Genomic DNA, 15,486 nt, shown 5'->3' with positions numbered 1-15,486 from the left:
GGTTTCAATTATTATTTCAATGTAATTACAAATATTTGCCTTTTTAAACGGTTTTAGTTTTTTTTAATGGTTATATTAAAAAATATATAATGAAAAATTAACCCCATACACATTTTAAAGTTAAAAACTAGATTTATAAGATAAGTCAAAATATGGTTTTAAATTTTAACATAAATAAATAAAAATGTTTTTATTTTGTAAATTTTGTGTTAAGTTAAGTTCTAATTACTGCTTTTATAATTATAATTTATGTTTAATGTTTGTAAATTTATGGCAACACTAAAGGCCAAAGATTAAAAAAAACGTGGGCATTTGCACGATCACTTCCTTTCGCAAAAGCTTTCATGAAAGAAGGTGCGTTCGAAATTTCACCGCACTAATCAAGCTACAAATCAATTAAGGTAAGTTTTTAACGTTGATATACATTCCTACAATATAAAACTTATTTAGTAATAGTCATAGGATCTTATTTACAATGTTATTGCCCGACAGACTTCGACTATTAAATGAATTCATTTTCTAATTGTTTTAGTTGCTATTACTTGGCTAAAACTTTCGCTTAAATGATAGATTAAAGGCAAACAAAATACCAAGCCACATTTAATGCCATTAACATTAGAAGTGGAAGTTTGTGTTGCTACATTCTGACATTATAGGAATTTAGTTAATTAACTTTCACGTTATTTATACAAGAGTTGTGACCGTAAAAATACATTGATACTACTCTTGTTATAAATCATTACCAAAATTTTAAGTTTTTTATTAGAATTTTATGGTAACCTTACTTAAAATCGACAAAATTATATATATACATGCATTGTTTTAATCTTTTTAGATTCTAAAGAATTCAAACTTGAAATGTAGAATCCAAAATTTATTAAGTAAGTCAAAGTTAATATTTTTGCAAATTTAATTTGACGATGATGTTGTTCAACTGCAACGAAGTTGTTTGCCACTGTCAGCGCTAGAAATAGCGGGACCCACTGACATGCAAATAAACAATGTATAAAATTTGTCATTCGACAGTCTGAGTCATATTTTACCCATTTTTTTGACATATATAACCTAAAATCCAAACTATTAATATCTATAAATTTTACAGTTGACAAGCAGACAAGAGTCTACAATCCGTATTACTTAAAGATGAATTGATCGTTCAATTTCTAAAGTGAGAATATGGTAAATATATTTTAAACATCTTTTATAATAGAAAAGGTGTCTGGTCTGTGATTAAAACAAGCTGTTCACATTCTGAATAGAATTTGTGGAATAAAGTGGTATTTCTGAGCCCAACTAAACAGCATGAAAAAACACAAATATATTACTACTTAGTTAAACTTCATTTTGTTTTTTTTAGGGTAAGGTTTTTTGAAATGGCCATTGCTGATTTGGTGAACTACGAAGGTGAACATTTTTTAGATTTGTTCTCATTTTTATTTGAACCGAGACAGAGTCACATGACAAGACTGGCAACAGAATTCTTACTGTGTGCTAAAGTTCTCGTAGAACGAATGGGATTGTTATCCATTGTGCAACCTAACTATGCTTGTACGATCACATCAATGCCCTACAATTATCACTATCTTAACATAATGAGCAATTTATTATTTCTTGCTTGCCCCTTACTAGTGTAACAAAGAAGACTTTAATTCCGTATTTTTCTTGGTTTTTAAACTAATTCTTACATTTACAGATGAGCTTGGTTGGAGTCTAACTTAGCAACTAGAAGTGGAATCTACTATTTGTGTTACTTTATCTACACTTTTGTTTAATATAATAAAATCGCATTGTTTGCCATTTTATTTTGCTTTTTTTTATGACAATACATTATAATTTAACATATTTGCTTATATTTTTCATCGGGATAAGTGTAAGCAAGGGGACGCGGAATTTGAGGGAATGGAAAATGAAAAAAGGAGAGGCGGAAATACCGTTGACTATTTATTTGTATTTAAGTCGATATTATTTTAGAAATAAACGGGCATTTTATAGAAGAGGGTTAGGGTATACTGGGGTAATAAAAATTAACTCATTATCGCTTATCAGTTCTCAAATAAATGACAGTAAACCTAAATAAACAGTCAACGGTATTTCCGCGTTTTATTTTTTTAGGATTCCGCTACTCCTTTTTTCACTTTCCTTCAATTTCCGTTCCTTCATTTTCCGGTTCCTTCATTTTCCGTTCCTTCATTTTCCGGTTCCTTCATTTTCCGTTCCTTCATTTTCCGTTCCTTTAATTTCCATTCCCTCATTTTCAGTCGACCCGTAAGCAACATAGTGGGAAAAAACAAAGAAATTTCCAAGATAAGTTTTTTTATCGAAATTAAAAATCAAATCCTAAAGATGTTACGTTTCAAAAACCAGCATTTGTCGAAAACAAAGACGTTGTGGTTAAACCGCTCGTGGGTTAATGCAAATAAATACGTCATCAAAATACTAATAAATAGCAATTAAAGACAAACACATACAATTACAAATGGTTCAATACATTACAGAAGAGACTCAAAGGGGGGTGCGTAGGAATCTCATGCAAGAAATATGACTACAAAAAGACTAAGCTCAAATTACCAGTTTAAGGTTTGTACCATTTTTTATTATGTATTTCTGTCTTTTAGCTCTGGTTCGTTAATAATAAACCATTGCACCACGTCAAGGTCAACCGGAAAGCAACAGGTTATTTTACCCAATAGGAATTGGCAAACGATGGGATTTTAGAGGTACCTTGGAAAAGTAAGACACCTAAAAAATTCCACCCAAAAGCCTTAAATTTAGTTATCAACCAATTTTTTTCCCAAACCCCAATTTAAACTAAGTTCGAGGGTGCGCGCGACTAATTTCTAATGCTCGGTATAGTAAAAAACTATCTTGCTCTTACGGTTCTAAACCGTATAATTAAATAAGGCTGATTTTTAGCTAAAATATAAAGAGCCCAAGAGATTCGTCAAAACGAATTAAGAGCCTGTAAAATAAATGATTATTAGTGTTAGTTTATAGCCTAAAACTATGAACTTAAACCTGTAAAAAACAAAAATAGTTAAGGAAAAATTGTAAGAGAGATGGCAACGAACCATATTTGTGTATTTTAATTACCATGAAATATGATTCCAGATCTTCTTTCACCGGAACGAAAAAGAAAAACTATACCGAGCAAACTGACAACTAATTATCCTTTCTGTTTTTTTAACTCCAGACGATGTTAATAACTTTGTGGTTTACCCAACTCCAACAAAGTTAAAACATTTTTTTAAACTCGAATACTTAAATTTTAAAAACGCAATTTAAATTTTTTGTTTAGGCCTAATACAAATACAATAAAGAATTGGAAAAGAAAAATATTTTGGTTTTAGGTTCTAAGTTTTTAACAAGTTATAATAACCCTAAATTATTACAAATTAACCAAATACCTAACAACTATTCGATAAAATTACCTAACCTTACATTTACTTTTAAAGGTCCCGAGTTGTTGCTTAGTAACAAAATTTAAACCCTAGCTGAGGATTATCGTTTTTTAATTTTATCTAGTATTTAAGATATGGCATTGAATAAATATAACTACGACATGACGCTACACCAATGATAATCATGACAGAAAATGGGACAGAATTTTGTTTAAGTTTTAGGATTTATATATTTTTACTTAACTCTTAATTGTGTTCCATCCATGTTCCTCCTACCCTGCGATGTTAAATTTCCACTTTCACAAGCTAATAACTTACAATTCTGCAGACTAAGCATGGCGCTATATACTACCCACGAGTAAAACGCACCATGCTCACTAAGGAAGAAAATAATTGATAGAAAGTAGAAAACCGGGGTTTATAGATACCGGTATTTAATTAGCGCAAAACTCTTAATATAACTAACTCTGCACCCCAAGCGTGTTGCTTCTTTAGTTAAAATTTAGTCCCTGGCTATTGAGGCTAAGCCTCCACATTATCTAATTGTTCAATGCGTTTTTACTCTATCAGATGAGCTGTGCGTTGTTTATGTTATAAAAGTAATTATGATATGCCACGAAATACAACAGTAATAAAAAATTAATGTGAAAAAAATATACAACATGGGACAACCCGGACGACCATTTGGCGAAACGTGATTCTGCTGACCATAAGGGCCAAAACACAGACTAGTACTGGCACATGGGACACTAAGGGGACCTAACAGTAATGGTAATGTGACAATGGCCGCCGGGAACGCGTCAGCTCATTGACTGTTTAATCCCAAACTTCGACCGACCCACGAAGCGAAATGGGTAAATCTAGGTTTGAGACAGTCCGCAAAATAAAAATACACTGGGAGAAGAGAAAGATATTGCATACAATTCTGTCTAATCCTAGTACCTTAAAACCCTAAAATTAGTGATTGAAATCAAAAACTCTGAATCTAATTTCAATGTCCATTACTTTTAGATCATTTATTAATGACCTTATCCTACGTCACATTGACCATACGTGACGTCACAACTGTTGAATCCAAAATCACCATTTTTAAACAATAGAAAATGCCGTATAGAAACAATAAGAACCAAGATTAAAAGAAGCCCCATCATTTTTCGGATATCTAAACGTAAAAAAGTATTAAAAATGTGCCAAAGTTGTTATGTATTAAGTTAAAAGTTATAATACATAGAGCTATACAAGTACAAAACATACTTCAAGCCAGTTGGGTTACGTCATGTATAAAAAAAAAAATTGTCATATACAAGAGCTTTTACCTCACAATTTTACAATTAGTTCAAATATCGAATTTTTATTTAAACTAATTGAAATAATTTACCTTCTACATAGGGAGAAAGAACATTTACAGTTCCCATTCCGGTTCTAATTTTATCAGTTGTGACGTAATGAACGATGACGTCACTTGCTGGTGATAAGATGAACATAAAAGTGATGTTGACTTATCACTGCAACAAAAAATTAAATTTAGTAAAAATAATCAAAAGACACTTAATATTTATATATATACACTAACAAAACATAAATTAAAAAAAAGATTTAAAATAATATTTAATTATTCTTAAATGCATAACTTTAAATTGCCAAAGCCCGATAATGATGATTGTATGAAGTTAAGTATTTACCTTTTATTAATCAGGAACTGGTGTTATAAGTGACGTCATTTAGGCTGTAATGACGCCACTAATGCACGATGAGTTTTAAAGACCATTAAGTTATAGTCGATCTAAAAATATAAAATAAAGTCCCTAAAATACATTTAAACAAGAATAGAGTTGTATTTTAGTACTACAACACAATGTATCTAGTTAAGGTACTGTAAAGAAAATAATTTTAATCAAATACCTTTAAACTTATTTTGGTGCACTTTCACATTACAACAAGGCGTTCACGCTGTCGAACGGATGACGTCATCAACCTGTGATTGTTTAGTTGGTGACGTTGCATAATAACTGGTGACGACACATGACGTAGGGTCTAGAAAATGCTTAAACTCCAGCGACAAAGAAGAGAACAAATCAGAGATTCGTTAAATAGAAAGCGACGTATTTGTCGTCAATTAATCTATTTGCTTTCAACTAAATTTTGTTTTACAAATCAACTAATATATTAAAAAATCGAAATAACTTGGCTTTTAAATATAAAAAAACTTTGTCAAAATAAACCGAGAAAATATATATAAATAAAATTAACTTAAAATAAAAACATGCAACATGCAAAATATAAAACAAAAAAAAAACATGCAACATGCAGCATACATGCAAAAAAATAAAATATAAATTCTCAGTTCATTTTGGGAAATTTTTTTAATTAAAAAACCAACCTATAACATTTCTTAATAGACCAGCTTACCGATAAAACTAAATTTATGTCTACGCACAAATAATTAACCAACTTTAAATCACCATAACGTCATGGTATACGTTACAATCCACGTCACAAATACCCAACCATCCCCTACTCCGTCAACTCTCGTCAAAACATCTACAAAAAAATATTATTTTAAAAACATGTTAAAAATTGTTTTAAATTATTTCTATATATTTTTGAGGTGATTAACAGCTATATGTTACAAAATATATAAAAAATAATCTTTTAAAATAACCCAAGGTTTATATATTTAATACCCAATTAAAATAATAAAAATTCTAAAGGAAACATAAATTAAATTTATCAAACAATCTTAAAATTAATTTTACCTTATTTGGCGTAAGATCGACTCTCAAGACCTGTTAAAATTGATTTTGATTTCCACTTCTAAGTGTAGTTGTGTCTCCTTGTCTGTTGTATGACGTCATATAATTTAAATTGTCTATAACAACTTTTTTCTTGTAGATGGTTTGTACCCCAGTATGACGTAACAATAACTATACACCTCTGATTGTATTGTTAAATTGTCGCAAAAAAACTTGAAAGTTGACGATGAAACTTGATATAAACTGAGCATAAATTTTACCAATCAGTTTTCTAGAATTTGCGCTTTCTAAAAACCCGGGGCGAAAATTGCAAAACCCTGTTAATATAAGCATAAGGTGTTATATAAAAAAAAAAAATTTAATAAGCAAAATAAATTTGTTAAATTGGAATTTTAAACATTATTTGAATATTGGTAGACAACAAAGTATGATATGACAAAAATAAAATTTCAATTTTAAGACAGTTACAGATGATGGATAAAGAATATAATTGTCATTGGTTTAATTAAATTATAATTTATCCATCAATTTTTATTAGACATTTTCACTTTACATTCTTACCTGAATGTCAATGTCTTCTATATTTGTTTTTCTTGCAACATCCTTCACAAACCTTTCGTTGTCCCGTTGTTCTCCCCTTTACTTTTCCCATCTTCTGTAAGATTCAGAAATCTTTTAAACTTGGTCAATTCTTGAAAACAATTTTTCATTAATCTTAGATTTTACAATGTTATAAAACTGGGTAAGGGAATTAAGATATGACAAAATAAGTTTAAGTGTATAAAAGTATGTTGAAGTAGGGACTAATAACTATGGCATTGTTGTAAGACATATCTGAGCAGAGTTAGTTTAATTATAACTAAATAGGTTATGAATATGACTAATTATGATTCTAAAAATGTTACATTTTAAATAAAAAAAACTTTTTATTAGTTTAATGACAGAATAATATGTTGTTGGACCAGTTGATTTTGTACCTAAATAAAATATAAATTTGTTAGATTGGAATTTTAAACATTATTTTAAATATCGCTAAGCCACAAACTATTTTATGTCAAAAATTTATATTTTCAAACAGTTTAAGATGTTTGGCAAAAAATTTTAAAAATCATTAGTTTAATTAAAATAGAGTTCATTTTTTAATTTTTATTAAACATTGTCACTTTACATTCTTACCAAAATGTCAAGGTCTTCCATTATTGTCTTTCTTGCAACATCCTCCAAAAATCTTCCGTTGTCCCGTTGTCCTCCCCTTTACTGCTCCCATCTTCTGTAAGATTCAGAAAACTTTTAAACTTGATCTATTTTTGAAAATATTTTTTTAATAATCTTGAAATTAACAATATTTTAAAACTTGGTCAAAGAATTAAGATATGACAAAATAAGTTTTAGTGTATAAAAGTTTGATTATGTAGGGACAAATAACTATCGCATTGATGTAAGACTTATTTGAGACATAGTTAGTTTAATTATAACTCAATAGTTTATGAATATGACTAATTATGATTTTAAAAATGTTACATATTAATGATAAAAACTTTCTATTAGTTTAATGACAGAATAATATGTTGTTAGACCAGTTGATTTTGTACCTAAATAAAGATTAAATTTGTTAAATTGTAATTTTAAACATTATTTTAAATATTGCTAAGCAACAAACTATGATATGTCGAAAATTTATATTCTTAAACAGTTTAAGATGTTTGGCAAAAAATGTTAAAAATCATTAGTTTAATAAAATAGAGTTTATTTTTTTAATTTTTATTAAACATTGTCATGTTACATTCTTACCAAAATGTCAAGGTTCCAATATTGTCTTTCTTGCAACATCCTCTACAAACCTTTCGTTGTCCCGTTGTTTTCCTCTTTAGTGCTCCCATCTTCTGTAAGATTCAGAATGCATTTAAACTTGATCTATTTTTAAAAATAATTTTTTAGTAATCTTGAAATTAACAATATTTTAAAACTTGGTCAAAGAATTATGATATGGCAAAATAAGTTTTAGTTTATAAAAGTTTGATTATGAAGGGCCAAATAATTATAACATTGTTGTTAGACTTAGATGGTCAAAGAGTTGTGGTTTAATAAGATTAAAATTTGGCAGCTTATAGCCATAAAGGGATTCTATGATGTTTATTTGATGTTTTAAATATTGAAATTAATGTTCATTTCATCAGTTGTTTTTCTAAATAAAAATATAGTGTCAGATTTGTTTAAATTTATTTTTTAAATATTATTTGCTTTAAAGAACATACTATGATGGATTAAACAGTTGAAAATCTTTAAAATAATGGACAAAAAATTGTACAAAATGCAAAATAATTTAATTTTTTTTTAAATACATAGCAAAACTGAATGACAATAACATTGTAAATTTAAAAATAATTTCAACTGCTAATTATGCTTTGTTTAAAACTAACTTTTCTTTAATTGTTCTTGTTTGTGATTAACATTGTTTACAGAATCCTCATTGTGTTTCCATTGTTCCTCCCCATTTTTATTCAATCAGGTTAAATACCACCAAAAAATTTAAAAAAAATTTAAGATATTTTATACATGATATTAAGTTGATAAATCTATTCAATTGTTTTAAAAAGGTTTTCTTATTTGAAATTTCCAACAACAAAAATCATCAATAACTACAAGAATCAACAAAAAGAAACCAGCAAAAACAACCTTTAATAAAATTCATCACAAAAAAATATCAAACAAAAAAGCCATCAGCAAAATCATCAACGATAAAAACCACCAGCTAAAACAACCAACAATAAAAACCACAAATAAAAGTCACAAGCAAAAACAACTAATATTGAAAACCACCATCAAAAACAACCAACAGGAAAAGCCACCAGCTAAAACAACCCACAAAAAGGCCACCAGCTAAAACAACCCACAAAAAGGCCACCAGACAACCATATTAAATAACCATAAACAAAGATACCAACCTTAACAACCAAAAACAAAAGCAACCAGCATAAACAACCAACAAAAAGCCAACAGCAAAAACAACCAACACTAAAGATCTACCAGCAAAAACAACCAACAGTAAAAACAACCAACAGCCAAAACAAATCACAATAAAACCCACCAGCAAGAACAACCAACAGTAAAAGCCAACAGCAAAAACAAACAACAAAAAAGCACCAGCAAAAACAACCAACAAAAAAGCACCAGCAAAAACAACCAACAAAAAAGCCACCAGCTAAAACAACCCACAGTAAAAGCAACCAGCAAAAACAAATCACAATAAAACCCACCAGCAAGAACAACCAACAGTAAAAGCCAACAGCAAAAACAAACAACAAAAAAGCACCAGCTAAAACAAGCCACAATATAACCAACCAGCAAAAACAATCCACAATAAAACACACAAGCAAAAACAACCAAAAACAAAAGCCACCAGCAAAGACAACCAAAAAAGACACCAGCAAAAACAATCAATAAAAAAACACCACCAAAAACACACAAAAAAAGGCCAACAGCAAAAACAACCAGCAATAAAAGCCAAACACACACTTTAAATTTACAATATATTAAAAATGCAATATGTCTATAACTAATGGCATAAAAATGTAACCTAATCATTGTTTTAAGTAAAAAATTAAACATGAGGGCTATAAGTATATTAACAAAACTTACGTGATGACGTTTATAATCAGGAACGAGATTAGATAAGAGATTATCACTCATTGCTATGCTTCCCATTTTTGACTTCATTAATCGTTGATATGCTTTCCACTTTTGACGTCATTACTCGTTGCAAGGATTTCTCGCCTTTTCCTAATTTTGGTGCAAGTGCAAATCGTGTCAGATTTCTATTAATCGAATTCATTAGATTCTGTAAGAAAATTGTAATTTTTAATGCTTTTTTTTACTTTAAAATTAATAAAACAACTCCTGTATTAACTTAACTTACTTACAAACAGATTAAACCATTAACAATCCAAAATCATTATTTTTTGTAAAGTAACCTACATTTTTTAGACTTTGGCAAAAGCTGAACATAATCTAAAAAAAAACTGTAACATTTTAATCTTTTAATTATCACTTTAATGTTCAATAAAGTCTTTAGTAAAAATTTTATACTATTACATAGCTTTATAAGCATCTGTTTATGACGTTATTATAAGTTATAATGCCTGAACTTTAAATTACCTTTCTAATGCGGGATGAACTTTTGACATCAAGATATATTTTATTTTAAACAAAAAAAAACAAGTTAATTTACAATTTTTAATAGTATATATATTTATTAGGATTAGATTGCTACCTAATGTTAAAAATGAAATAAGATCGTTGCTCTAACTACAACTTCATCAGTTAAAAGAAATTGCGGAAAAAAATTGTCCTTAGCCTAATACTAAATGAAAACAGTACACTACCCAGCCTTAATCATGTTAATACCCAAAATAGGCCTAAAGTTAAGTTGAAAATTGTATTTTTAACGATGTAATCGCCATTTTGAAAATGCCGAAATTTAGCCTAACAAAAATTGTATTTTATTGCAACCTACAGCCTAAGAAACTAATTACTTTTAGAAGCCTGGTTACATTTCACCTAATTATAAACTAAATAAGATATTTCTTGCCTAAAACTAACCTTTTGGTCTTTTAAAACAAACTGTAAAACTTGTAAAAATCTCCGCAGCAAAATTCCGACCGGTTCTCAGCGAAAGTTTTAGCGAAAGACGGAAATTTAGTCTTGACGTCAATCAATCCTATTGGTCGAAAAAGTGTCGTCTGATTTTTGCGGCGGGAATTTCCATAGAAATGTTATTTTAATTAATTTTTTATCTTATTTTAAGTCTAATATCTTTTTTTTGTCCCATTTTAAGTCTAAAATGTTAGATTATTGGAAAATAATGCTAAGTTTTTAAAATTGTTTCTAATTGCCTAGCAAAAAGGGTAACATTTAACTAATTTATAATGAAAAGGGAAAGTTCTTTTAATGATTCTTATAATAAAATACAGTTATACCATTCTTGATCATATATTTGTGTGTTTTAACCCTGGTTCGTTAGTAATGAGCCATTGCACCACGTTAAGGTCAACCAGAAAAGCAATAGGTTATTTTACCCAATAGGGAGGCAAACATTGGGATTTCAAAAGTACTTTGAGGCAAAATTTACCAGAAAAATAATTAATTCTCTCCCTTTCTTACATAACATTCAACGTAACTTGTTAAAGTAGTAACGTTAAAAAATGTGACCCTATTACAATTTGCTAATAGAATTTTAATGATATTTGACCTAAAATTATCTCAAAACAGTCAAGGTGATACAGTAAAATAACAAACGCCACAAACTTGAATAGTTGATATTATGTATTACAATATAAAGATGATCATTTTTTTAATGTAAAAACCATTGAATTATTAACAAACTAACAGTTGAATCAAATATAATTAATGGCACTAATTTGCTATACATTTCTTAATACCTATTTACTACTTTTTATGTTCAACTTTTCTTATATTAAAATAATATTTAAATATTCCAATACATTATTTAAGACAAAATATTGACAAATACAACCCAACGTTGCAAATAAACTCAATCACAAGAGACGAAGGAGGGAGGGTTACTAGCAGGACAATTAATGTATTTCAGCATTTAAACTACAAAGCGAATCAATATTTTATGTAAGCTTATAACTATATGGATATCTAAAACGTAGTTTTGTAGTTGGTTCAATAACTATGTAGTATAACATGCCATCAATAGCATATTATAGTAAAATTATCAAGGCGAAATTGGTATTATCAATATTATACTTTCAATATCGTTTTAGCTTACATAACTTTAAAATTGGTTAAAAACCAATAAGCAATGCAGCATCGTATTGTCTAGCCTAGATACTTTAAATCATGACCGCATCACATTTGAGAAGCTGGCATACTTAACGTGCACATGCATGCTTATGTATTCATTAAGTATTTATTGTACGAATACCAAAAAAACTGCGAAATAATAATTAAATGCGCTTTACATTAACGCATAAAATATACTTTAGGGTAATACCCTGTTGTAATTTTGTCAATGTAAACAAACATTTTGAAATTATAACTAATAAAGAAACTAATATTATAGCAATTGCACGTGTTCCTTTAACATGTTTGTGTCTTATAAGCTTTTTTTAGTTATTTTTCAGGATGTTAGTAAATGTATAAATTTTTCAGCTAAAGCCTATTTTGACTTAACGATTTGGTTTTGTTTACGTTACGTTTTAATGTTATCGCCCCATAATTACGTTTTTGCAGTTTCCCTTTTAGATGATCTGCTAGACTATTACTGATTAATGTCAGATAAGTTTACTTTATCGTGATCAAATAACTTTGTGTGCTATGCAAACATTTGCCAAGTTTTATGCAATCATCAGCGTTTTTGTCTAACCCATTTCAACTTGGTATATAAATGAAACGCAACAATTTTAGGTGGAATTAATTAACAATTTAGTTTCTTGTATTCTGTAGATTTTTAAAGAATGTTTTATAAATCAATAAAATATTTTATACCAGCAATTAAAACAGCACAGAAGCAAGTATTTATCTGTTCTACTGTATCAAAAAGGGTAAGAAAAAAATGCTGCAAACTCACCTAATTGTAAATTAGAAGAGAGAATGCCTAACTAACGACTTAATTTTTACTTTTTAGTGTTCATTAATAACTACTCACAGAGCCATGTCAACTACAGACAGTAAGCTTTCTAATATTAACCAATAAGGAAGTAATTGAAATCCTATACGCTTAATTTTATTTTTGTATTTAGATCAACACGACAACGAAGATAAATTCATAGGGGGTAAGGGAAAAAGTTAAAACACAATATTTAATAATTAACAAAGAAAAATTAAAGAAAAATGTATTTTATTTTTTAGATGTTTTTAATATGGGTATGGAGAAAGCAGTAAGAGCAGGCAGGGATCGCAGTAATCCTGTTCTAAGATTCAAAACGCCTGAAGAATTAAGATCACTCATTAACTTTGATCTTCCTAAAACTGGGGAGACGGATTCTGAAGTTTTAGAGCAATGTAGTAAACTGTTTGACTACAGTGTACTAGCAGGTAAACAAATTTGTATTAAATTGCAAAGTAAATAGCATAATACATTGCCTAATAATTTTGTTTAAATTTTATAGGACATCCAAGATTTTTCAACCAGCAAATAGCAGGTGTAGACAGCTATGGACTAGCAGGAAACATTTTGACCGATGTTTTAAATGTGAACGCGTAAGTAGTGTGAAGATATTATACTAAGTAATGCCCCTAGTGTTAATTCATGTTTGTTTAAATCCTTAGACTGACCTTTGAGATTGCACCAAGTATTTTGATGGCAGAAAATGCAGTGTATGATCGGGTTTTAAAACTATTCAATTTTGAAAATGGAGAAGCAACATTTTGTCCAGGTATTACCTTAATTTTATTGCTTATAAAATTAAGGAAAAAAGTATTCACAACGAAGTATTGAAAAAATACTTAACTCTTTAGAGTGGTATTGTTGAAAATAGGTATATGTTTTTTTTTCTTAAATTTTTAAACCTTGCCTTTTGCATTTTACAGGTGGTACTTACTCAAACATGGTGGCAATAAATACTGCCAAAATAGCAAAGTTTCCAAAAAGTAAGGAAACTGGGTTGCATGGTTTACCACAATTGGTTTCATTTTGCTCAGAACAGGCACACTACTCAGCTGTTAAGAATATGAGTTTGTTGGGTTTTGGTGCAAAGAGTTGCATTAAAGTTAAGTGTGATAAAAATGGAAAAATGGTTGTTTCTGATTTAGAAGACAAGATTGCAATAGCTAAAAAAGAGGTTCATATTATAAATATCATAGATTGATTTATTCTTTTTTTTTATAGAATATGTCACTGACTAACTTCTTGTGTTTGTAGGGATCTGTTCCATTTTTTATAACAGCAACTGCAGGGACAACAGTATTAGGTGCATTTGACCCCTTTCATGAGATTGCTGATGTTTGCAAGAAGCACGAGATTTGGATGCATGTTGATGTGAGATTAATTAATAAAGTTAAACTAAATTAAAAGGATCTAAAATATTTGTTTTATGGTTTTTGTGCAGGGAGCTTGGGGTGGAAGTGCAATGTTGTCAAAAAAACATAAACATTATTGTGATGGTATTGAAAGGTTGGTTATCACTTATTACTGAACTACTTGTGTGTCCATGTTGGTACATTTACCTTTATAATTAAATAATTAATTTATAATTTTAGAGCTGACTCTATAGCTTGGAATCCACACAAAATGATTTGTGCTCCAATGCAATGCTCCCTAGTTCTTCTCAAAGAAAAGGTAGGATTTTATTACCTAAAAAATGTATTTTGTTATAGTGATTTTGAACTAAATTTGTTCTTATTATAGATGTTGTATAATTCCATTAAAATTGATGTGCCTTATGTGTACCAAAATGATAAACCATATGATGTAGAATACGATGTGGGAAGAAAGATGATTCAATTTGGAAGAAGGGTAAAATGTGTTTATAAAAATTAAATTTCACATAGAGTAAATTTAAATACATTTTGTATTACTTTATTATAGAGTGATGGGTTAAAGTTATGGCTTATGTGGAAAGCAAAAGGTGATAAAGGTTTAGAAGAACATGTTGACAAAGCATTTGATAACAAGGAATATCTTGTTCAAGAAATTAAAAAAAGGCCAAACTTTCGAATGGTGATACCAGAGGTAATTTTAGTTTCTTACTTTGATTTTTGTGTTCATGACGATTAATTCAAAGTCTTGAAAAATGTTTTGGGCATAACCTTAACAATGCCTTCTTATAGCCTGAGTGTACGAACATTCCATTTTGGTATATTCCACCTCGAATGATGGGTCAAAAAGAAGATGACAAATTCTTTAATGAACTTGGAGAAATAGTGGGTGTTATTAAGACAAGGTTAGTCATGTTAAGTAAATATAATAGAGTAAATGTTATCATACATTATATAAGGTTTTTTATTTGTTTTACTCTTAACTTTTTTTAGGATGCAAAAAAGTGGTTCCCTGTTAGTTGGACATACACCAGTTGGAAAAATTCCACCATTCCTTAGAATGACAGTGCTAAATTCTGAGGTTGAGCATTTAGATATGGATTTTGTTCTCGATGAAGTAGAAAGAAATGGAAAAGATCTTTAAAAACTTTTAGAAATATTTTTGCTTCAAATTAATAGTGTTATATAATATGATGTCAAAAGCATTTACAAATTCAATATGGATGCAATTGAACAGTTTATGTTTCTTCATTTATTGGTCAGAAGTTTTATTTTTTCCACTTTGCGCATGGAATTTTAACATCATTTAGAACATTGTTCTTAGCACTTTT

General features: G+C 29.0%; 1 protein-coding gene and 1 long non-coding RNA gene across 2 annotated transcripts; both read left to right on the top strand.

The window, feature by feature from the left end:
- The first annotated feature begins 335 nt into the window (after window positions 1–335).
- Window positions 336–1,842, top strand: LOC145759918 (uncharacterized). The gene is made up of 5 exons (XR_014286554.1): window positions 336–401; window positions 836–881; window positions 1,103–1,179; window positions 1,358–1,404; window positions 1,694–1,842. It is a non-coding gene; the product is annotated as an uncharacterized LOC145759918 (long non-coding RNA).
- Window positions 1,843–12,620: 10,778 nt separating this feature from the next.
- On the top strand, window positions 12,621–15,416 carry LOC145759711 (cysteine sulfinic acid decarboxylase-like). The gene is made up of 14 exons (XM_082573559.1): window positions 12,621–12,720; window positions 12,804–12,846; window positions 12,919–12,951; window positions 13,028–13,213; window positions 13,288–13,378; window positions 13,448–13,554; window positions 13,709–13,959; window positions 14,040–14,156; window positions 14,227–14,291; window positions 14,378–14,456; window positions 14,526–14,633; window positions 14,706–14,849; window positions 14,948–15,060; window positions 15,149–15,416. The coding sequence occupies exons 1-14, from the start codon at window positions 12,634–12,636 to the stop codon at window positions 15,297–15,299; spliced, it is 1,575 nt and encodes a 524-aa protein (XP_082429685.1). The 5' UTR covers window positions 12,621–12,633; the 3' UTR covers window positions 15,300–15,416.
- The last annotated feature ends 70 nt before the right edge of the window (window positions 15,417–15,486 follow it).

This window comes from Corella eumyota, chromosome 7, assembly GCF_963082875.1.
Source record: "Corella eumyota chromosome 7, kaCorEumy4.1, whole genome shotgun sequence".
NCBI classification, from domain to species: Eukaryota; Metazoa; Chordata; class Ascidiacea; order Phlebobranchia; family Corellidae; genus Corella; species Corella eumyota.
The sequence above is the reverse complement of the archived record's forward strand: the minus strand, read 5'-3'. Positions and strand labels throughout refer to the sequence as shown.